This window comes from Condylura cristata, unplaced genomic scaffold, assembly GCF_000260355.1.
Source record: "Condylura cristata isolate star-nosed mole 26May11 unplaced genomic scaffold, ConCri1.0 scaffold00017, whole genome shotgun sequence".
In the NCBI taxonomy this organism is placed as follows: domain Eukaryota; kingdom Metazoa; phylum Chordata; class Mammalia; order Eulipotyphla; family Talpidae; genus Condylura; species Condylura cristata.
The window spans coordinates 31,754,393-31,778,959 of NW_004567118.1; the positions used below are offsets into that span (position 1 = coordinate 31,754,393).

Sequence of the window (24,567 nt, forward strand, 5' to 3'; positions counted from 1 at the left end):
AATAGCATTTCCAAAATGTCTGAATTTATCCAGGAACTGACAGTCATGGAAAGAATCCACAATGATTGGGGTACAATTGGTGCCCAGGATACCTTGGCTAGATAGATGGGAATCAAAATAGATAAGATCTCTCAAAAGAAACTGACAGACATCAGTGTCAGAATGGTAGGAGGAGAATCAGAAAAGTAGTGACTGAGAAACCAAGGCAGTTGCAGCAGTTTAAGAAAAAGTATATCTGATAAACCGCTGCCACAGACAATTAAGTAAAAAAGCAAGTGACAATACACATTGTGGACTACACATCTAGTTTAGCAAAGGGCAGATTTAGACAAGATTTCTCTCCCAGGCCCTGACCTCTCATATGTCACAGAGGTCTTCTGCATGTACTGTCAGTTTTGTGACCCACGCTGTGGCCACTACCTGGACCAAGGCACCATTCTTTCCTGGCAATCTCAGCATCCCTCTCAGGGTAGAAAATAAATCAAATTTTTGGGCCCAGACTGTGAAGCAAACAGGTGTGTTATCCTAACAAGACCCTTTACTTCTCCAGAGTTCTGTTTATCTGTGTATCAACTCTAGATAAGGACCCCTCCACACTGATATTCAAGAATATCTTAAACAATTAGGTCTTGGGTTTAGTTGAAAAAAAGCTAGTTTTTACAGTTTCAAAGCCTGGATTACTTCTAAGACCAAAAAAACAAAAAGGCAGCTCAATCCTGTGTCCTCACCAGCTGGGCAACAACTGTAACGTTCTCCATAATCTCCATGGAAGTAGTTTGCGATAGCTGTCCTCCCTGCACTGCATGGACAGTGTAACATGTGGTTCAAATTCTCCCCGCAGCTAGAGATGAAACAGAAGTCCCTGATGAGCCTGGGGAATGAGGCCGAAGAAAAGTACATGTCGGAAGCATCAGAGGCGAACCCTGAGAGCCTGGGTGAGTATGCTGTAATCTATTTACATTATTGTTCATTATAAAACAGTGTTTACTTCGACCTCCCCCACCCGTCATCACCATAGTGTGTGTATATTTTTAGAATGTACACACACTGAATATGCAATAAAATTAAGGACATTACTGTTAATTTTTAAATGCTATCATGGTTATATTGTTTTTAAAACTTTCTTTTTTAGAGAAATATACTGAAGTATTAATTGATGAAATAATATGTTTCCTGGGATCTGCATACAGATAATCTAGGGGATGGTTGGGGGTGAAGCAAGACAGCCTTGGTTTGATAACTCTTGACACTGAGTTAAGACTCTACATATGTTTGAAAATCACCCCAATAAAACCTTTTTTAAAGTGTGACGACAGTGCTAAAGAAACCTTGGTTTGTAGATTGAATTAAAATTTGATTCTGTGGTAGATGTGTGTATCATTAAATTAATGGAACTATTTCTCATCCTAAATTGTAAAGTAAGTTTATGTAAATTATTTTCTCTCTGAAAGTAGGCATTAAAAGTGTAGTTTTGATATTTTCCCCATTACCTTTCTTCTTTTTTTTTATTTAGCGAAAGAGTGTATTCAGAAAAGTCTCCTATTACTAAAATTTTTGCCAAAAAAAAGTGTAAGTTCAAAAGAAACCTGTGCAAAGTCATTGACTACAGATGAAGCCAGTCACCTGCAGCCCCTTGACAAGCGCCAGAGGACAAGCTCTGTGGTAGAAGAGCATTTCCAAGCCTCAGAATCTCCCACAGAAGCAGCTCTTTCTGTTGCGGGGAACAGGAGTCCTGGCTTGGATGTCCAGCCGAATCTGCCACCCTGCATTGGCCCTTCTGCCTCTGAAGTGTCCTCAGCCACCACTGAAGAGCCCTCATCCCCTTCCACACCCACTCGGCGGCCTCCCTTCAGCCGAGGGCGACTCAGGCTTCTCTCCTTCCGATCCATGGAGGAAGCTAGACCAGTGCCCACAGTGAAAGAGAAATACCCAGTGCTGAAGGATGTAATGGACTTCATTAAAGATCAGTCACTCATGCACGACAGGTGAGCCTGGCAGGTATTACTTTCATAGTATTTTCTGTTTTCAAAATTTAGGTATCCAGTCTGGTCAAAGACTTGAAGTTTACATAAAAATGAGCGATAGTACATGAAGGATAATCAAGATTTATTTGAGAATGTCTAAAGGAAAAAAGTCCGTGATTTTAAAGAAAAAGATTTAAATTTAATATTTGATCATTTTATTATGTTAATTATGTCTTTCTAATGTACTTTTTTTTTTTTAAAGATTTATTTATTTGTGCATACAGAACTGGGGTACAGGCCAGAGGCTCAGGGGCGGTGAGAGGCTTCACCAGAGACAGAGTGGGGAACAGAACAGGCAGATCGACGAAGTACACTGCTGAGGGGAGCAGCGGGCGGGCCAGGAGAGGTCTGCCACGCCATGTGGTCACCTCCGGGGCAGGCGAGAATCAAACTCATGCAGAAGCAGCTTTAGATTCTCAGTGCTGTGCTTTAACCCGCCGCGCCACCAGGGAGGGCCTCTAATGTACTTTTAAGTTTAAAAAAGAAAAGAAAACTTTCTTTTGGTAGATACCCCTTAATAATTTGTCTTATTTTTAACCTTGGGAGAAATTAAGAATTTGATGTTTTCTGACAAAATTATTTGTCAGTGGGCCTACATATATGGAGGTATTGCATGTTTCAGTTTCTTGTCCTAAAAATTAAGATTTTTGTGTCTATAAGGAGGTGAAGGTATCAGAATTCCTTTTTAGTTAATCTTTTAATATTGGTTGGTGAGCTTCTGAATATGTGATGTGAATTGATTTGTAATGCTGCTGATCAGTGACTGAAAGTTAATGCTTTGACATCAGAACTTGAGTGGAGGTTATGCTTTCTTCTCTGCCTCACAGTTAAATAGTTTTCTGGGTATTCCTGACTTGAGTTGTGTCTCCAGTGTTATAAAGGTCCTTTCCTTGAAGAAAGCCCAAGCCGAGAGCATCCTTGAAGCCCTGAGGATAATTCAGTATTGTTCAGAATCCCTTGGACAGCCTCACTGCTTCAACCCGCCTTATATACTTTTCCTGTTGGAACTTCTGACCTGCCAGAAAGAGTTTACTAAGTAAGTACAGCTTACAAATCTGCAAGGAAGACAAAGAGAGATTCTTGAAAGAAATTCTAATGGCCTGTAATCAATACCTCCCTCATTTTCCTGTGGGATACCAATTTACATTTTTGGTTAATTCATTCTTTTATCCAAAGGAAAAATAGGTTCTGTCCTTTTGATAAGTACCAAGAAGACTGTTGGAGTAATTAAGAAGAAATGGCATGGACTAGGGAATAAAAGAACATCAGAGATGGAAAGAAAAGGGTGAGGTTCAGGATATATCTTGAAGGCAGAATTGTCAGCATCGATAGATCAGGTGTAGAGGATAAATGAAAGAAAGAAAGAGCCTCACTGGATATGGGGTTAAAAGCTTGATTCAACTGAATTGAGAAGACCAGTGGTGTGGGGCGGGAGAAAGGGGTGGGTGGTAATAAAATGGGGAGAAAGACTATAATTACTTCAAGAAATTTGGCCTGAAAGGGGAGCAGTGAAATAGAGCAGTAATTGGAATGGGATGTGGGATCCTGAGGGTTTTTAAGAGCTATTGAGATGTTTGTCTGCCATTAGGAAGAGTCGACACTGAGGAGAACTTGATACAGGAAGAGAGGGAACAATTGTAGCAACCAGAGAGGTGGGCTTTTGAAAAATTCAGGGTGATGAAGTACAGTGACAGTGAGTTTTTAGGGCAGTGAATCTACTTTGTATGAGATCATGATGCTGGGTTAAAAAAAGACAAAACACAATCAGGGAGACTAGCTGTGGTAGCAGGAGGAAACTCAGATGGGTAGTGATACAAGCTGGGTGGTGGAAGAGGTGGTACAAAGATAGAGGGTTCTGTGTGAACATTTCTACTCCTTAAAAATAAAGTAGGAGGATTGTTATTAGCTAAAAACGAAGGTTTAGGTGGAGGTAGTAAGCAGTTTCAGGAGAGGCAGGAAGGCTTAAAATGGTCAAGTGGTGAAAATTGAGAAAGCCAGTCTGGCAATTTGCCTGACAATTTTGCATGCCTATTTGAGAATTATGACTTTGGAATTAAAGTAATACTACTTGGTTTTATTTATTTATTTATTATTTTTTTAAAGATGTTTTTATTTATATGTACAGAACTGGGGTCAAACCATAGGTATGGCGGGGGAGTTAGAGGATTCACCAGGGACAGAGTGAGGAGCAGAACAGGTAGATGTACTGAAATACACTGCTGAGGGGAGTAGCAGGCAGGTCAGGAGAGGTCTGCTGGGCCATGTGGGGCAGCTCCCTGGCCAGGGATCAAACTCATGCTACAGTAACTGCAATAGCTTCATAGTGCTGTGCTTTAACCCCAGGGAGGGCCCAATGCTAGCTGGTTTTAAAGTTAGTTGTGTGTTGTTTCCTTCTGCTATACTCAGCTACTTTGATATATAGAGAAAAGAGTTCTCAAGCAAGCTCATGGAGAAAGAAGTGGCAAGGGAGTTGGTATTTGCTAAGGTATGATTATTGTGGTGTGCCCTAGAATCTGAGCTGAGCATGGAGCAAAGAGACAGCATGGTGGGAGTACTAGACAGTGAACATGAGGCAGTGGCATGGGTTGGGCTCATTGAGATGAGAATACTGTTGGGGGTGTCCTAGAAGAGGTGGGAGCAGGCTGAGAGGTCACGGCCAGAGTAAGGTGCTCTGAAGTCGGGGTTTCAGTGCCTGTGACAACATGGTCAAGGGCATGACCGTCAGACTGAGATGGCTAAGGGGGTAGAGGAGTTTATGTGTGGTGAAGATGGCAGAGGGCATTCAGGGACAGAAGAAATGGGGTCTCATTTCCATGGATTTTGAAATTTCCAAAGTAACAAGGGTAAAAGTAGAAAAGACAGTGACCTTGGTACAGTTGTCAGTGTAGGGAGCTGGGTGGGGTAGGGGGCATGGGAGCGCATGCCTGTGTGAGAAGATTAAAAGAGGTCATTTGTGAAAAATACTTAACAAAATGTCTAGCACTCCAGTAGTGGTGAGAGGGGCAGTTCTTATACTAACAAAGAAAGATAAATAATTGTCATCTCTGTACTCTGATAGACATCCCACTTGCTGCAGGCAGATGGATTCACTGCTATTTTGTTTGTTACTTTCTAACATCATTATATTTGTATTTACTTAAGTTCCTTTGCCAATTCATGCAGCTTGCTTCTTTATCATGGAAGCAATGGTGATTGTTCAGTGAATGATGTTCTGTCATTGACTTGGTGATTTCCTGTTTCTAGTTATTTTGGACACTTGGAAGGCTGTGGTGCAGAGCTACACAAGAAAATTAGAGATACCTACTATCAACTGGTTCTGTTTTTGGTCAAAGCAGTTAAAGGATTTAGTAGCGTAAATGACAGGTACTGAATAACTGTAATTCCTAGAAAAACGTTATTTTTTGTCCTTATAAAAGAAATACATGTTTAATAGTATAAGTATAGAAAAGTACAAAGAATAAAAATAACCTTTAATCTTACAATCTAGAGCTAGTTGCTAATATTATTCTATAATAATAATTTTACAGTTCTATAATAGCCTATATGGTATGCATTTTTGTAAAGGGTTTGGATCATACTTTATCTAAGCATTTGTAAGCTTCAGTTTTTGAAGTTTGTGTGCAGTTTTACAACTTGAATGTAAAGCTATTCCTATTTTCTTCCTTAGTGAGTGATTTAGACATAAACCTTAAATCAAATGGTTCTGTAAGTCTAAATGGCATGACCTTCACTAATTGCATATAGCTATTTACCAAGAGGTGATTTTTGTACTAAGTCCTATACCATAAAATGTCCAGTAGTAGTCCTGGTAAGAAACCTTACTTTATGCTTTTAGAATGATTTTGCTTAAGCTGTCCCTTGAGGGTTTGTATGGCGTATGAGATTTTAAAGGGGAAAGAAGGAGCCCAAACCAGCAAGCTAGCATTCCTTTCTGCGCTCCATGTTGTTTTGTTGTCTTACTTGGTGGTGGCAGGTTTGATAACTTCTCTTCTTTAGGTCCTTGCTGCCTGCCTTGTCCTGTGTTCAGACTGCTGTGCTTCATTTTCTGGACATGGGCTGGGAACCCAGTGATCTCGCCTTCTTTGTCGACATTCAGTTACCAGAACTCCTCATGAAAATGTCACAGGAGAATATAAGTGTCTATGACAGTGTGATCAGGTAAGAACAAAATCCTGATTTCTGCAGTTCCTAAAGGCCATACAGAGGTCCCCTCACCACCCCCACCTTTGGTCTACATTCCAGATATTATATGCACAAATAAATAATGTTAATCTTCAAAAAAAAGTTAATCTTTAAAAAGAAAAAGATACAGCTTGCAGGTTCAGAGCATGGGTTCTAGCCTCTCAATGTAATCTCCTAACTTTGCCACATAGTAACTGGATGCCTCAGGCAACTTATTTAACCCTTCTGTGCCTCAGTTTCCTCATTTTTAGAGCTGGGGATAGTAATGGGTATCTACCTCAAAAGAGTCTTGTAAAGAATAGATGAGTTTTATTTTTAAATGTTTGCTACCGTGTCTGATGTGTGGTGATAGTGTTGAAGGACGGGGGTCCTCTGTATTTTTGGATATACTAGTGTGGTTTATTGACTTGGAGAATCCTTTTCTGTTTTTGTTACATGTGTGTGTGTATGATTTTGGCCACCATAAACTCTTGCACATTATAAGACCTTAAGGCATAAAGAAAAAACTATGCAATATTTTTTTGCTTTCTACTTTTGATGAGTGTCTCTCCATCCCGTGCAATTCCACTGACCCACTACCCACTCGTGTATATACCAAAGGAAGGAGAAGAAAAGGAAAAGTTAAGAGGAGACAATTAGGAAATAAGTGAATCAACTCTGGGACAATTTTCATTCTTTCAGAAAAAAATATTCTGGAGAAAGAGATAGAATAAAAGTTGTTTACTTATTTGCTAAACTTCAGCTATTGTCCTGCTGGCAGAAGTCTCTGGGCAGACCAGACACACAGCAAGGAGATAAAGGGTGAGGGTTTCAGTGTACTGGTTCTGTAGTTATTACTCTGCTGCTCCTTCAAGCTTTGCCTGCACCTGCAGGCACCCGTGGGGATGGGGTTTCAGCCTTTACCACAGGGACCCATGGCACCCAGCTCAGAACTAAATGTGAGTAGGCCTAAAGTCAGTTGATGAATGAATGTGTACTTTTTGGCTGGTAAACATATGCATTTGCTGGTGAGCAAATCCTTTTCTGTTTGTAATTCTCCTTGCTAAAACTAGCTGTCAGTTGAAATAATGGAAATTTATCATTTTGTATTTTAAAGGGCCCCAATATATTGTCTGTCTAAAGCCCTTTATTCGAAATGCAGAATCCGAGAACCAGGCTGAGCATGTGTCGAGGTCTTAGTAGTGGCTAGTGAGAAAGACAAAGCCACAGGTCTTCTGACTCCTTTCCCATACTGACTCCACTAGCGTGTACTGAGCATTTCAGTTCTGACTTCTGAAAAAACCACTTCATTTGGCCTGATGCTGGCACATAGTAGGTTTACCACCAGTAGTTGTCAAGTGGAATTGTGCCATGGTATAGCCTTATAATAAGCTGTATCCCTCACCCAGTGTGGTCTGCTCTTTTCATTGGACTTTTTATTGACATGTATCTATCAAACACTTGGCATATATATCTTGGGTCATTAAAAACAAAAGTAACCTCTTCCACTTAGTTTAAAGATGCCCTGTGATCACACAGTCTGCTAACCACTGCTTTCTTTGATTATTTGGAGAGGCATACTTTTCTTTCTTTATGTCCTTTCAGCCAGTGGAGTGAAGAAGATGAGCTTGCTGATGCCAAGCAGAATTCAGAATGGATGGATGAGTGTCAGGATGGCATGTTTGAGACCTGGTATGAAAAAATAGCCCAGGAAGATCCAGAGAAGCAGAGGAAAGTAAGACCTCTCAACTAGCATGATCTGAAGTGATTTGTTAGGAGTTTGGAGAGGCCTTTCTGTGGGGGAGCACTAGCTGGCTGTCCTCCCAGAAGGCGGTCACTGAATCTGGTCCTTAACCCAAGGGGTCCTGAGTCCTGGCTTGACTTCACTCAAAGTGTGGCTCCCTCCTATAGAACTAACTCATGAGGTTGAAGTATGATCCTAGATGTCAGTTTACTAATCTGCAGTGAGAAATAAAATTGCAGAAGGCTCTGGTCACAGGTATTCCTGGTGCAGCACCATAGGAAAACACATTTCAGTTTGCAGGTTGCCTGGTGAGCATGGAAACAGCCACAAATACATGGACTCAGCCACCTTACTCAAACGTGTAAAGATAGCAGGCTCAGATAGCTGGCCGTGTCCATCTCCACATGAGTATTTATCTGTCACAACGTTGTGCTAGGCATCTGCTAATTTTCTTAGCATTTCATTTCTACTGTGTGCCAGTTACTTTGCTCATACAGTACTCTGTGGCACTTGGATGGAGCACACCAACTCAGCCTTTGCAGATTTTTCTCTTGTATGTTAATGTCTTTCTGGGGGCCATTCTTTAGTTGTAAGGTGACTTGACACATTTGTCTACTGCATTGCGACTCAGTGCATTTATTCCCTTATTTCCAGGCATAAAGACACATTGTACTGTAGTCTTCATGTGCTTTCCAGTAATACAACTTACTTGCTCATGAAATAATGCCTTTTCTATCTTCCCAAAAAGCTTTTCTTTTTAAGTACCAGGAAACAGTGCTCTTTCTTTCTGAGGTGTTTTCTATGTTTGTGAATACCACCCTTGTCCATCACGTATCCACGCCAGAAATCTGGATGTTGTTCCAGACACTTCCTTTTATTGATCCTCATAGCCAGTTAGTCTCGAAGGCTCCTCCCTTCTGCCTCCTAATGCTTCTCAAATCTCCCCTCCTATTAAGTACCTATTGAAAAATTGGCTAATTACTGAATAGTAGCTACACAAGAAAGTCTGTTGGTTAATTATGTCTGTTTCACCTTACAGATGCACATGTTTATTGCTCGCTACTGTAACCAGTTAAATGTGGACATCTCTTGTGACGGATGCGATGAGATTGCCCCTTGGCATCGCTACCGGTGCCTGCAGTGCAGTGATATGGATCTCTGCAGAACGTGCTTCCTAGGTAAATTTTGTGGTCTAGTATGCCATCCCTAAAAATCCTTTCTATTTGCTGTGCTTTTACCCTTCTTAAATTTACATTTTACTAAGTGGAGGTACCACCCAGTGGTATTCTCTGACCTGTTAGTAAAACTAATCATCCCAACTCAATAACAGAGCTGTGTTGTATGACATGCTGCTATCTGCTTTGATGCTCGCGGTAGGCATTTGATAAACACTCAGGACCATGAGTGTACATTCCGTTGAATTTTCAGGAATTTTTTTTTCCCCTCTGAAAATAATGTTTACAAGTAATAAAATATACATTACAAAGCTAATTTCAAAAATTCTTGAATACTCTTGATATGTGGATGCTGAAGTAAAACAGATCCACAGTAGTGATCGTTAATTGCTGAGTACATGGTCCAGTCATAAAAAACACAACCCCTGAAGCATTTACAGTCTTATCAAGAGACTGTATTCTTGATACAGAGAATGTGTATTCCTGTGTTAGAGTGTATGTGCTGAGTGCCGGTGACTGGTACAGGTGTCTGGAAAAATACAGAAACAGTACCAGTTGTTGCAGAAAAAGCTTATGGAAGAGGTAGGATGTGAACTGGTCTTTGGAGAAAGTTACAAGTGAGTGATACAAAGGAAATATTAGAGAATACATCACCATCCAGGGAGTACATCAAGTCCAGGGACAGAGTAGTGGTGGCAGACGCTCCAGTGTCTGCCTGCTGTGACAGACTGAGGGAGGTGGGACCCAGAGGAATTTAAATGACTCTGTAGACAGGGGGGAAGGTTTCTGGAGCATGGAGACCTTTCAACATGGTCAGAAGCTGAGAGAAAATGATTCTGTCTATAAGAGTTTCCTCCCGGAAACCAGTCACAGTTGTGATAAGGGGTGCATGCTTACACTAGGTTAGGGGGAGAGGGCTAGTAGGTCAGCCATGAGGAGAGTTAGGAGGGTCTCTGACAGGACTCAGAGCCCCTGGTTTAGTGTGAAAAGGAGCACTCAGTCTTTTGTGTGTGACTGACTTTCTTTCTGGGTTTATGAAGTCAGTTTTTCTCTCTGGCATGAGAAAGTAAAAGCAAAATCTAATCACTCCTCAATGATGGTAATACCACATAGACGCTTAACATTTGTTAGAGGAGGTCTAACCTGCAAATTCACATGTGAACATGTTTCTGCTAATGGTGGGCACAGTGGGTATTAGTTATCTGTTCAATCAGGTGCTTGCACTGGAAAAGGGAGCTCAATCCATGGTATTATTGCTAAAGAAGTTCTGTACCAGGGTTATCTTCACGTGCCCAGAGCTGTCAGGGCAGAAAGGCCTTGTCTCTAGAAGGTGACTGTCCTGAGCAATAAATTGGGAATGGACTTGGTGCTGGCATAAGTTTGGGTTTGGAAACTAACCAAGAGTTTTTTGTTCAAACAACCTCACACTGCTGTTTTTTCCCCTAGGTGGGGTAAAGCCTGAGGGCCACGGGAATGACCATGAGCTGGTGAACATGGAGTTTACCTGTGATCACTGCAAGGGTTTTATCATAGGTCGGAGGATGAATTGCAATGTGTGTGAGGACTTTGATCTCTGCTATGGATGCTATGCAGCAAAGAAGTATTCCTTTGAGTATGTTTCAGACCTCAGTCTTTTGTCCATGTATTCCTTTCCTTTAAAAGGAGCCTTCTTATTTTTAAAAAAGCTTTTATTAAAACAATTTTAAATATTCTCACAAGTGAAGGAGTTAGTACAGCGAACCCCCCATACCTGTTACCACTTTTATAATTAGGAAGATTTTGCTCTCTGTGTTTAATTTTTTCCTTTGTTAAAGTATGTTAAAGCACATTACTGACCTTAAATTATTTTCTTCTCAAAACTTCATATTCATCGCTAAAAATTATGGGCATTTTCCCACATTACCAAAATGCTGTTACCACATTCACAGTAAGAAATTTTACTTAGCCCAGTTTTCATAGAGCATCTTCTGGGGATTGGAAAGTCTAGAAATGGGATGTACAGTGTTTGTTTAATTTTCCGAAGAGATGGCCCATACCTAACTGAGTTTTCAGTGACCACAGACTTAGAGGTAATCAATGCCAGTCGTGACCATACACAGGCTCCTTTCTGGAACACTGCTAAGGCTTGTAGTCCTTAAAAATGTCTTGCTATTTGCAGGCATTTGCCTACTCACAGCATGACAGCCCATCCGATGGTGACCCTTCACCTCAGCGACCAGCAGATCCTCATCCAGCCCTACATCCATAACTACGCCTGGCTGCTCTTTGCTGCCCTGGCTCTCTACAGCGCCCACCTTGCCAGTGCCGAGGAAGTGGATGGCGAGAAGCTGGGTCCCCAGGCCCGCAGCAGTGCCGCTAACCTGCGGAGCCAGTGCATGCAGCTGGCTGGGGACTGTCTCATGAAAGCTCACCAGGGAAAAGGTAATTGCGCCTCAGGGGCAGAAACCAAACCAACAGTCAGATGGGTGGCTTAGAGGCCCCTTTCTTTAAGTTCACAATACATCCAAAAAAAAAAAAAAAAAAGTTGGCACTAAAATAGCCCTTAGTTTTCTCTAAAATATTTACAAAGAAATATAAATAAAATCTTAGTAACTAAAACTCTTGATGTCTATAGATGGAGTATTTAGTATTTAAGTCTATCAGACTTTGCTGAAGGAATCTACCCCTTTTTAAAAGCTAATGTGCAAATCTGCTTCCACACGACTGTATTCTAGATGAGAGCTATTTATTAGTTTGACTAACAAAATATCTAGAGGATTTTCACTTTACTGAGATGAGCTGCAAAGGAAATAACTTGGATAACAAACTTTTGAGACATATTCAGGCATGTCCTTGGGAGCAGGAGGATAATACCTGTGCATCAGACCTATTTTGTTATCACTTTGCCGCAGACATTGCAGAAATCTAGTGTGGGCTACTACAAAATTTTAATGTTTATGATTTTCTATATAAACCATCCTGTTGTGTCTTATGTCTTCTGTTAATAAAGTGCAGGTAACTCTCACTATCTAAACTAGCACTGACTGAGATCAGATTTGGAGAGCCAGGGAGGTTAGTATTGAGTCCTCTTTGTTTGGTTTGGGGAAAACTTAGCCTAGTGGCAGAGATAGTGACAAGATTTATAGGAAACAACCTTGTTGCAAAGCTTTTAACCGTCTATTTCCCATGTAGGTCTGAAAGCTCTAGCTCTTCTTGGTATATTGCCAGATGGTGACTCTACCTCAGAAAATCGGGCCACGTCTGTCACCGTGTCCACTAGAACAGCAGAGGAGCAGCCAGAGAAGAAAGCTGTCCGGCCTGCCAAGGTGCTCTCACACACAGGCCCTCTTGTGTGCTGCAGTGTAAATAACAGTTCTTTACCGTGCAGAATCACGAGTTGACCTTCAGAGAGCCATTCACACAAGAGATCACAGCAGAGAGGTTAAGAGCACAGACTTGACCAGATCACCTGGGTTTAGATCCCTGCCCTGTCAGACCTTGGGCACATTACGGCAGTCTCTTTGTTTTAGTTTCTTCATCCATGAAACGGGTGATAATTATAATACCTGTTCCATATCTTGACCACTGGTGAACACTTCATATTTGTGGCTACTTTTATATTCAGCCAACAAATAGGTCATATTTAGTGTTTACTCTTTTTTTTTTTTTTAAGATTTATATATTTATGCACACAGAACTGGGGTATAGGCCAGAGGTGCAGGGGCAGTGAGAGGATTCACTACAGACAGAGTTGGGAGCAGAACAGGCCGAATGACGAAATACACTGCTGAGGGGAGCAGCGGGCGGGTCAGGAGAGGTCTGGGGCACCATGTGGTCACCTCCAGGGTAGGTAGGGATCGAACTCATGCTGAAGTGGCTTTAGCTTCCTAGTGCAGTGCTTTAACCTGCTGCACCACCAGGGAGGGCCTCAGTGTTTACTCGTTACCAAGCAGACATGCAGTTTACACATAGCTCAAGGGCATTATTCTTGTTCCTGAGATGTCCCCACCTTTTAGGTTCACTTCCCATCAGCAGCTGGGCTGAGCCAGGGTGTCCTGCTTCTGGGTCTGTCTCATAGTCCTCTAGCAAAGCTGCAGTTTCCAGCATTGTTCACTCAATAGAACCTTACTGTCCCCACTGTAGGTCCTATTTGAAACCTAAATACAAATCACTGGTTTTTGACTCTTACATGTTTCTAGCCAATCCCAGACCCAGTTAAGAGATTTTCCCTTCTTTCCTCCAGGGCTAGAGATATATTTTTTTGTTTGTTTCAAACAACTGAGTAACCAACTTTAGCCAAAGACATTAGCCAAGAGATTGTAGTACCAAACCTCAGACCAGCAATGACAGTCCCCTAGGTGCTGTAGGGTACAACTGCAGTGGTTCTTTGAAGTCCTGTGAAAATGGGGAAAGTCAAGACTAAAGTGATTAGGTAGAATTTACTGTCTTTACAAGTGCCATGTTTGGTACAGAGGGTTTGGTGTAAGAGGTCTTTCCAGAGGGTAAATATTTAACAAGGCAAATAGTCCTGCCAGGCTCAGTCTCCTTTTAGAATAGTCTTACAATCATTTTTTTCTTTGAAGGAGATTGAGGGTAAGATTGATGCTGAAATGACAGTGTCCCCAAAGAGGGGAGGATAAGTTAGCTTCCTCTAGGAAGTGTCAGGATCTTCTTCTGAGTGTTTGCTGTTGTTCAACACTCCACTTTTGATTCCCAAATGTCCTGGCCTTTCCAGGCTTCTGGGAACTAGGGTCCCTCCACCAAGCACAGATGACTTCCCTGCATTGTCTAAATCCTAGATGGGAAAGCACACTGGGGGCTTAGGAACTACATGTGACTCTTGGATGACACTGAGTGACTCCATAGGAAATATAGGCTGAGAGCTGTCATCCTGCCAGTCCAGGCCAGACTTGTGAGTCCAGCAAACATTCTCAGCTCAGGCGAGGCACCCCTTACTTAAGAAAGGCCCTCTCCTTGCCAAAATGAAATTGTCAACAGTGTAAGTTAGGTTGGTATGCTAGAAGGAGATCCTGGTGTTTCTCTTTTTCCCAAGAAAACTTTCTATACTTCGCTTCTGAAAGCTATTAGAATGTACCGGAGGTAGTAATGGAACCATTGCTTATATGACTGCAGGCCCTGACAGGGACAGGTAGGAGATGTTGGGTGGATGTGATGTAGTGATTGTTGTCTTAGAGTATGGTTTTATCATAAGAAATGAGTAATATTTTCTAATGGAATTCAAAAGTTTTTTAGTCTGTAAAGACTAGCTAAAGATTAAGAAAAAAAACCACTATTATACTAATGAGTAAACTGGTTATGTAATACCCTAATTCTTTTACTTTTTAGGGGAAGAATGATGTTCATAAGGAAGTCAGACCTTTAGATCATAAACAGAAAAACAAGACAGCTGATGGTGTATCGCTCACAAAGGATCCTTCATGCCAGGCTCAAATTTCAGACTCTGCAAATGCTGACACACACACAGGACTTCCAGGTGAGGACTCTTAGAGCCCACTACCTTGATCTCTTTCATCTTAAAATGCATAAATACCCATCCCCAAAGAGTAGTTGCACATAATTTAAAACTGACTGGTGAGCAGGGGCTTATAGGTTTCTCAGTTCTATATCTTATGATGCTGATAACACTTCAAATCATTTCTTTTTCACTTTGGCTGCCTCTGTCTTCTTTAGCCCCAACTTCACTGAGTGCCTTACATGTGCTGAGCACTGTGTTAAATCTTAGGGATGAAACAGGTGGGATGAAATGGGTCAAGTCAGTTTCATAGACACATGGTTTCTGCTTTCATAGAGCTCATTGGCTGCAATTTGGGATGACATGCAATTCTGTTCAGAAGAAAGGTATAAGTGGGTGTTAATGGCAATTGGTAACCAGTGGGATTATGTGGAACAAATTTTATCCACTATTGTCTTTTTTTTTTTTTAAGATTTATTTATTTGTGCATACAGAACTGGGGTACAGGCCAGAGGCTCAGGGGCAATGAGAGGCTTCACCAGAGACAGAGTGGGGAACAGAACAGGCAGATCGACGAAGTACACTGCTGAGGGGAGCAGCGGGTGGGTCAGGAGAGGTCTGCCACGCCATGTGGTCACCTCCGGGGCAGGCGGGGATCGAACTCATTGGAAGTGGTTTTAGCTTCTCAGTGCTGTGCTTTAATCCGCTGCGCCACCAGGGAGGGTCTCTTTTAAGGAAGAGCTATAGAGGAATGTGCAAGAATCTGCTATGCAGAGGGACATACAAGGTGGAAAAAGCAATAAGGGAAGACAATAAACAATAAGTATCAACATTTAGGCCTAGAGTGGGAAACCCCCAAATGAGTGCAGAGAAGGCCTTATGGCAGATGTGTAGGGATTGAGCACTGGAGGGTAAAACTGGAGAAGTACTGTGGCATGCTGCCATAAAGGGCCTCAGGTGCTTGGGTGAAGATGTCAGGGCAAAGTTAGAGCTGTGGGGATAGCATGAGATAGAGAGATAGGGGTGCTGTGGGCTGAAGACAACAGCAGATCTCAGCCTCCTCCTTGTGGCACTCAGGGGGACGGACTCTTTCCTATGTGCCCGTTCTGTGCTGGAGCAGGGCTGTACTGTCATCCTGTCATGATTGTAGGTCCATCTCTTAGAAGATTATAATGTCCATCTCTGCCATGTGCATAATTTAAGTTCCAGAAAACAGTCCGACCCTCCTGATTCACATGCAGTATATTCATTAATTATTTATTGATTTATTTGATATGGAACCTGTTATGTCCCAGAAACATTGACTTGGGTTACATCACTAATTAAATAAAAAATTTAGAGAGGGAAGACAATAAACAATAAGTATCAATAATATGGTACATTAAGAGCAGAATCAAGGGGATGGGAAAGATGGACATGTAAGCTCTCCATTTCTTTTTTAAAAAGATTTATTTATTAATGCACACAAGAGTTGAGATGTAAGCCAGAGGTGCAGAGAGGGTGAAGGGATTTCCCAGAGACAGAGAGAGGAACAGAACAGCAGTGGGATGGGACAGGAGAGTTCTGTGTGTGGCTCAGCTCCCTGGCTAGGGATGGAATTTGTGTTGCAGTGACTGCAGATAGCTTCATAACGATGTGCTTTAACTGGTTGTACCACTGAGGAGGGCCCAGGCTCCCCATTTAAATAAGGTGATAGGGTAGGCCTCCTTGATCAGGGGACATGCTTAGCATCAACTTTCAAAATCTCAGCATATTTTGTAGTGGCACAGGGGCAGTGGTTTATTCCCTCTTTATATATATATACAATCTGGCAAAACCTAAACATTTGGTGTTTTAACTCAGATGCTGAAAATTCTGAAGCGTCATCTCAGAAGCTCATTGAGGAAGAGGCAGTCATTCCAAGCCCTGAGCAGCTGTTTGCTGAGTGTTCCCAGAAGAGAATTTTGGGGTTACTAGCAGCCATGTTACCTCCCTTAAAATTGGTAAGAGAAAAATGGCATTTTCTTTTAAAAAGAAGGGGTAGTAATATGCACAGGGAAAAATGGTTTTAGAAAGGCATGTACTGAAAGCATTGTTAATAGCGGTAATCAATGAATGCCTGATGAAGGGTCAGAAATTAAAAATTGTTATTATTTATTTTATATTTTAATTTTTTAAAGAAAAAGACAAAACTAAAACAACTTTTGCTGCCATCTGTTATACTCCTGTCCTTGCTCCCACCTGGTACAACCTGCTTCACAAACTCTGGTAACCTCATTTCTGTTTATCAGTCTACTAGTTTTGCCTGTTCATTTGCTTGGTTTCCTTGTTTTGCATATGTAGGTGATATCATCCGGTATTTGTCTGTCTAATTTTGCTTTGCCTACAGTCCTCTTGAGTTTCTTTTGGCAGCAAATTGCAAAATTTCCTCTTTCCCTTACAACAGAATAATATTTATCCTTCATCTTTCAGCGGGCACTTAACTTGGCTTCCACATCACAGTTGTGAGTAACACTACAGTGAACACTGTAGCGCATAAAGGTGTTCCAGATGATGGCCTCAGAGTCGTCAGATAGTTACCCAAAAGATCGTGGGTCATGTGGTAGTTCTATTTTCAGTTTTTGAGGAGGTTTCATATTACTTTCCAGTGGTGGCAGCAGTTTACATCCCCTCCAGTGGTGCAGAAGGGCTCCTTTTTCTTTATATCGTCTCATTTCAAACTCACCACGTGTTGACAGCAGTTTTTTTGATATAAGCTGGCCTCACAGGGTGAGATAATAGCTCTTTGTGGGTTTGATTTGCATTTCTCTAGTAAGAGTGATAATGAGCATTATTTCATGTCTGTTGTCATTCTGTATATCCTCTTTGGGAAAGTGTCTGCTGATCTTCTATTTTTTAATTGGCCTATTTGGGTTTTTGTTGTAAATTGTTCTTTATATACTTTGGATATTAACCCCGTTATCTTCTTCCATTCAGTTGGCTATCATTTAAATCTGCTGATATCTTCTTTTGCTGTGCAAAAGCCTTTAATTTGATGTGGTCCCACTTCATTTTTGTGTTTATTTCCTTTACTGTAGGGTTTGAATCCGCAAAGACATCTCTGTCACCTCTATCATTGATGTCATAGATGTATCAGCTGTTTTCTTCTATGTATTTTATGGTTTCAGGCCTTAAATCTAAGTCTTTAATTCATTTTGAATTTATTTTTATATATGGAATTAGAGAATGATTCAGTTTCAAATTTTTACATGTGGCTGTTCAATTTTCCCAGCACCATTTGTTGAAGAAATTTTCCTTTCTCCATGTATAGTCATGGCTCCTTTGTAATACATTAGGGAATTTATTTATATGTGGAAATTTATTTCTGGGCTTTTGATTTTGTTTCATTGATCCACACATCTGTTATACTAATACCATACTATTTTAATTACTACTGTTTTATAACATAGCTTAAAATCAGGTACCATTTCAATCAGCCTCCATTTCTTTTTTTTTTTTTTCTCAAAATTGCTTTAGCATAGTCATCATCTTGTCAGATATATACTTAGATTCAAGTTTTGCATTTTTGGCAGAAATTGTGATGCTGCATTCTCACTGCAGCCTATCAGGTGGGACACAGTTTTCTAGCACTTCTTAAATTCTCCCATCCCTTGCCTTGTAAGCTGATTTGATTCCTTTTAGCAGAGAACAGTATCTAGAAATTGAGGTTTGGACATAAATAAATGTAATGCTAGCAGTGTGTTACTACTCCCAGGCTTTTCCAGTGGACAGAGCTAGGGGATGTGTGTGTGTATAGTATATGTGTATATGCTTTGCCTCTCAATCCACTTCTGTATGTATAGGAGTGGTTCTTATACTGGAGGCTATCCCCCCCTACCCACCTCCACCCAGGGGACATTGACAATGTCTAGAGATTCTTTTGGTTGTCATAACTAGGGTGATGCTATTGGCATGTAGTGATTAGAGGCTAGGGATGCTGCTACTCCTTAAATGCTCAAGACAACCATTGTCACCTCAAGCTTACCTCTACCCTACTCACACATAAGAATTATCAGAACTAAGTCAACAGTATCAAGACTGAGAAACTGCAAGAGAGTGAGTCATGACTTTATACCAACTCCTTTAGTGTTGTCTAAAGCACGAGGCTCATTCTAGTTTTCTCCTTTTATGAATTTTTAACTCCATTCTTTAACATTTAAAAACCTGGATCTCATTATCCTTAATATAATTCTTATTTGCTCCATTTCTCATCTCTGCTGCCATTCTTTTTCCTTTTGTGGATGTCCTTCTCTCCCAGTTTGGATTCTTGACATTCTTCACTGGGCCTCTCCCACAATTATCTCACTCGAGTCTATCTCCCTATGTCAGGTTGTCACCTTGCATTGAGTCCACCCTCACCCACGGTAGACAGCTACTCTGTAACAACACTCTCCTTATGCTTTTTAACTGATTCCCCTTTCCAGACTGAACTGCCCTCTCAGGTACCCTTACCTCAGCCACTGAGAGCAAGTTCTGACTCCCCATACCTGGCCATTTCCCTGTGTGGATGCCTTCCTCATCCCACTCCTGCTCTTTCCATGGTGCTACATGGAAATGCTTCTCACCTACTCAGCTTCTCACCACCCACATGGGACCAGGCCTCTGCATAGACAGTTACCCCATTCTTGTTGAACTTTGGCACCCGTGCCAAACTGCCTCTCCAGTGGGTTGCCTTTTTGGCAGTTTTTATTTTCAAGAACTTCCTGTTTTCATATTACAGATTTAATACCCAAAAGAATTACTGAGAGAACAAGTCAAACATTCTAAATGTTCAGGAATAAAAAGATGTATATACTAGACTAATTACCTAGGTAGTGTTTATATTAATGAGAATTGAAAACAAAGGAACTGTCCAACCACAGGGTTGTTTTAACTATAGGATGTGATTGTGTGCAGTCTTCCATTGATTGCCAAGCATTCTGTTTCTATTGACTTTGGAAGCAGCTGTTATACATCTGGGGAAAAGCAAGTTGTAGGACAGTATTCAAAGAAAGAAAAATTACTTTTAATTTATTTTATGTATGTTATATGTAAATATGTATAACAGGATGAAAGACTGTCAGACTATTAACACTTGTTATCTCCTGGACATTTAAAAAAGGTGGAGCTTTAACTTTAGTGTGTTTCTAAATCAATTGAATTCTTTTTCAGTGGAAATCTTGGGAGAAGAATTGAGCTTATTTTTCAGGGTAAAGTTTTCAGGATTTTTAGGTGATACCTGAAAATGTTTATTTTACAACTAATTGTACATAGGGCATGTGTGAAAGCCTCTGCATAACTCCTTTGGCACTAGTCACTTGTAAATAATACATCAAGGAGACCATGTGTAGCTGGTGTGGTTACTTGAGTTTGTATTAAATGGATGTTTCTCCCTTTCTTGGCAGGATCCCACGGTCCCCCTCACAGACCTGGAGAACGTACTCCCACTCATGTTTCAGGTTGTCATCTCAAATGCAGGCCACCTGAATGAAACCTACCACCTCACCCTGGGTCTTCTCGGCCAGTTAATCATCCGCCTCTTGCCAGCAGAGGTAGATGCTGCAGTGATCAAGGTTCTCTCAGCCAAACACAACCTATTTGCTGCCGGGGACAATTCCGTTGTGCCAGATGGCTGGAAGACCACCCATCTGCTCTTCAGCCTGGGAGCTGTGTGTCTAGACAGGTAGTGACCCCACTCACCTCACCTTGGTGTTCATTTTTTTGAGCCAGAGGTCTGGCTACTAATTTTATTGTGCGTCAGTGCCATTGTCTGGGAATTGCTGTGAGAATAGAGTTAGTCTTATTAGCAATGCTGTCAGCCACCATTACAGCTGTACTTAACTCATACTGAAACAGCTTTGCAGTCTGGGCTGATGATACACTGTGATCAGTGATGATGAGCTATGTATACATACACACGTTTGTATGTTTGTTTTTTCCGGAGAATAAATTTTTTCAAGATTGAAGAAAAATACGTCTATTTTCACTATAAATGAAACTTAAAGTACAGATTTGGAAAACAGAAATAAAGGGGGAAAAAATCACTTCTGACTTACAACATCTCAGTGCAGCTGGTATTTTAATATACGTCCGTCCAAGCTTTTTTGTGTGAATGTGAGAGCACACACATGTGTGACTTAATCATAGTTATAGACTGAGTATGTAATGTTTTTTTTTTTTCCCTTCCACTCAACCATTATATGAAAAACATCATTCCAGCAGTCTTAAAGCTAGTTAATGAGTGGCTCTTCAGCTTGACTCTGGGGCTAACTTGTGTAGTGAACTCTGATGAGTTGAATTTGGAACTGTGCATTGCCATCTAATGGAGCTCTTGCCTTCCAGCCGGGTGGGCTTGGACTGGGCGTGCTCCATGGCAGAGATCCTGCGGTCACTGAACAGTGCCCCACTGTGGCGTGACGTCATTGCCGCCTTCACAGACCACTGCATCAAGCAGCTGCCTTTCCAGCTGAAGCATACCAACATCTTCACCCTGCTTGTGCTGGTTGGCTTCCCCCAGGTACATTTCTCTGAAGGCCTGACCACCTCATCTGACCTGTATCACATACATCAACGACTCTATAGCATGTATCTTTAGAAGTTGTTTTCTTCAGTTATATTTTGCTTTGACTATTCTGTTATATTTCCAGGATTATTAAAAACTTGTGTTTTTAATAAGTAAGCCATTTGCTTCATTTTATTAATTATCAGCTTTAAATTATTTTAGCAGGTGGCTTTCAGTTATAGGTAACCACTAAATATTAAATTACCACTAAATATTAAAGTACAGTTGTTTTTCACTTTGGCATTCATCTTGATCTGATTTCTGATTTCTTCATCTTTCAACTCATTGGGGCAGAGAGAACTATGAAAACTTACTTTGTCCAGTGAACACTTAAACCAGTTCTACATTAGACCATTAGGCTGTAAACTTGGAGATTATAGAAGCCCAACTTTAGTGTTTGTTGAAGCCTGAGGCCCAAGGAAAAAAGACTGGCCTTATATCTACTTAACTGCACTTCCCTGTTTCAATGTGTTATTGAGTTGCCTTTTCTGTACCTCTTATGTTCTAGGTCCTCTGTGTGGGGACCCGCTGTGTTTATATGGATAATGCCAATGAACCACATAATGTGATCATCTTGAAGCACTTTACTGAGAAAAACAGGGCTGTGATTGTCGATGTCAAAACCCGGAAGAGGAAAACAGGTCCTAATCATAATTATCTTTTCTAAGAATGGGAGAAAGTTACCTAATCTCTGCATATCTTGAAATCAACCAAGGTGCCTCAGTGCTTGCCCCTTAATGCAGTTATGCGTAAAAACAAGATATAGCTTCCTGAACTTCTCTTTCCTCATATTTGAAATGATGTGGATTAATTGTGATAATTTAAAAGCACTTGCCACTATTGATACGTTTCTGTATATTTTGGTTGGTCAACTGTTTAAGTTCTGAACATTTGATTTCTTCATTTATTGGTGTCATTTTTAATGGTCCAAAGTTTGGTCTGTTTTGATGTAAGTTCGTTTTCTAATGGGTAATTTAAACATTTAATAGACCTAAGTGGTTACGTGACTATAAAGTAACTTTGAATAGTTGTGTTGGCATTCATATCAATAGAACACTGAAAGCATAATGTAAATCCCCTTTGGATTTAATTTGTCAAACCCCAAACAGTCTGGAGTATCTAAGTATTAGGTGTCCAGTTTGGCTCCTGAAACAATCCTCTTTCTTATTCAGTTTCAGCACTTGCACTGTGTTCTTTTTGTCTGTGGTGTGAGGTGAAAGTCAAGGTTCATCTGGAGGAGTAATATTGCGTAGCAATATCTAGTTGTTTCTGGACTATTTGATGGACAGTTCTTTCTCTTTGAATTATCTTGGCACATTTGTTAAGAATTAATTGACCCATATACGTATGTGCCATCATATTGTCTTTTCTGTTCCATTAATCTATGTATCTGTCCTTACTTAAAGATTGAACACTGTGATGACTATTGTAGGTTTATACTGCCTTGAAATCATCTTCTCTGACTTTGTTATTCTTTTTCAGAATTGTTTTGACTATTCTAATTCCTTTGCTTTTCTGTATAAACTTTAGAATCAGCTTGTCAATTTCTCTTAAAGAACCTCCTGGGCTTTTGATTGGCATTACATTGAATCTATAGATCCATTTGGAGAGAACTGACTTTTTTTTTTTAAAGATTTATTTATTTATGCTTATAGAACTGGGGTATAGGCCAGAGGTGTGGTGGATGAGAGGATTCACCTGAGACAGAGTGGGGAGCAGAACTGGCAGGTCTACGGAAATACACTGCTGAAGGGAGCAGTAGAGAGAGAGGTTCTGGAGAGGTTCTGCCATGGCATGTGGGTCAGCTCCCTGGCCAAGGATTGAACTTATGCTGCAGTGGCTTCAGAGAGCTCCTTAAGGCTCTAACCCGTTGTGCCACCAGGGAGAGCCTAAGAGCTGACATTTTTTTTTTTTTTAAAGATTTATTTATTTATTCATATGGAACTGGGGTACAGGCCAGAGATGTGGAGGGTGAGAGGATTCACCAGAGACAGAGAGAGGAGCAGAACAGGCAGATCGACGAAGTACACTGCTGAGGGGAGCAGCGGGCGGGTCAGGAGAGGTCTGCCACGCCATGTGGTCACCTCTGGGGCAGGCGGGAATCAAACTCATGCGGAAGTGGCTTCAGCTTCTCAGTGCTGTGCTTTAACCCGCTGCGCCACCAGAGAGGGCCAGAGCTGACATTTTAACAGTTTTTAAATTTTGCAAATTATCTATAAATTTGGTGTTCAATTTACAAATATTTGAAGGATATCTCAGATGTCTGTTACTGACTTCAGATTTAATTGCCTTGTGGTCAGAAAGCATTACTTGGAGTGTTTTTCACCCTATTAAAATTATCACAGCTTGTTTAATAGTCCAAAGTTTCGTCTCTTTTCATGAAAATTCCATGTGCATTTGAAGACATTGTGCATATACTGTGTTGCTTGGTAGCTGTTGCATAGATGTCACTTAAGTCAAATCAGTTGATAATGTTGTTTATGTCTAATGTCCTCTTGCTCTTTTTCTGTCTGCTTGTTCTAATAATTACTGAGAGAGAAATGTTGAAGTCTACAACTCTTAAGTGTGTTTGTTTTTCATTTCATTATGAAGTGTCTCTTTACCCCTGATAATGGCATCTGAAATTTTTTGTATTTATGTTGCCTCTACCTATTTTTTAATTGCTAACATTTGCATAGTATACCATTTTCTGGCCTTTTATTTTAATCAGCCTATGTTAAAGTGCATTTCTTGTTGATAGCATGTAATATAGTCTTCATTTATAATTTGTTCTGACAATTCTCGCCTTTTGATTGAGTTGTTTATAGCATTTACACGTAATGCAGTTGTTAAGATAGCTGAGTTTAAATGTCTTGTTTTCCATTTGTTTTATCTATTCTTTGTTCCCTTTTGTCCCCCTCCTCTTTTTGATTGTTTTCTCTTTTAAAGTGGTTCCATTTTATCTCCACTTTTAAACTATATCTCTGTCTATTTTTAGTGGTTATTCTAGGGTAACCTTCAAATAATTTTTCAGTGGTTCCTATAGGTTTGAATATATACCTCAATTCACAAGTATATATTTTGAACTACCTTCAAATAATAGTATATCACTTCACATGTAGTGAAGAAACAGATTTTGTATTTTTATTCCTTTATTCATTTGGTATTATTTTCCCACATCTTCTACGTGATATAAATCTTATATTTATTTTTTATTTAAAAAATCATATATTTGAAAATAAATTTTAAAATGATGAAACAGTATTTTTTCTATTTAGACACACATTAATCATCTCTGATGCTCTTCATTTCTTTGTATACATTCAGATTTCCATCTGGAATCTATTTTCCTTGGCCCGAAAAGCTTCCCATAACATTTTTTATAGAGTAGGTCTGTTGTACAAGCTCTTGTGGTGTGTTCTGCCAAATGAAACGAGTGTTAATTTTTTTTTTTAAAGATTTATTTATTTATT

The 24,567-nt window shown here is 40.5% G+C and overlaps 1 protein-coding gene across 1 annotated transcript in view; it reads left to right on the plus strand.

Annotated features, from left to right (window-relative positions):
- Positions 1-24,567, plus strand: part of ZZEF1 (zinc finger, ZZ-type with EF-hand domain 1) — a 100,396-nt gene that overhangs the window by 58,538 nt on the left and 17,291 nt on the right. The window contains exons 29-43 of the mRNA XM_012726093.1: positions 842-935; positions 1,514-1,985; positions 2,896-3,060; positions 5,268-5,387; positions 6,021-6,182; positions 7,791-7,920; positions 8,969-9,107; positions 10,551-10,716; positions 11,263-11,525; positions 12,276-12,409; positions 14,430-14,577; positions 16,399-16,538; positions 19,959-20,236; positions 20,896-21,070; positions 21,624-21,756. Coding sequence (XP_012581547.1) covers positions 842-935; positions 1,514-1,985; positions 2,896-3,060; positions 5,268-5,387; positions 6,021-6,182; positions 7,791-7,920; positions 8,969-9,107; positions 10,551-10,716; positions 11,263-11,525; positions 12,276-12,409; positions 14,430-14,577; positions 16,399-16,538; positions 19,959-20,236; positions 20,896-21,070; positions 21,624-21,756 — 2,719 coding nt within the window. The remainder of the gene's footprint in view (positions 1-841; positions 936-1,513; positions 1,986-2,895; positions 3,061-5,267; positions 5,388-6,020; positions 6,183-7,790; positions 7,921-8,968; positions 9,108-10,550; positions 10,717-11,262; positions 11,526-12,275; positions 12,410-14,429; positions 14,578-16,398; positions 16,539-19,958; positions 20,237-20,895; positions 21,071-21,623; positions 21,757-24,567) is intronic.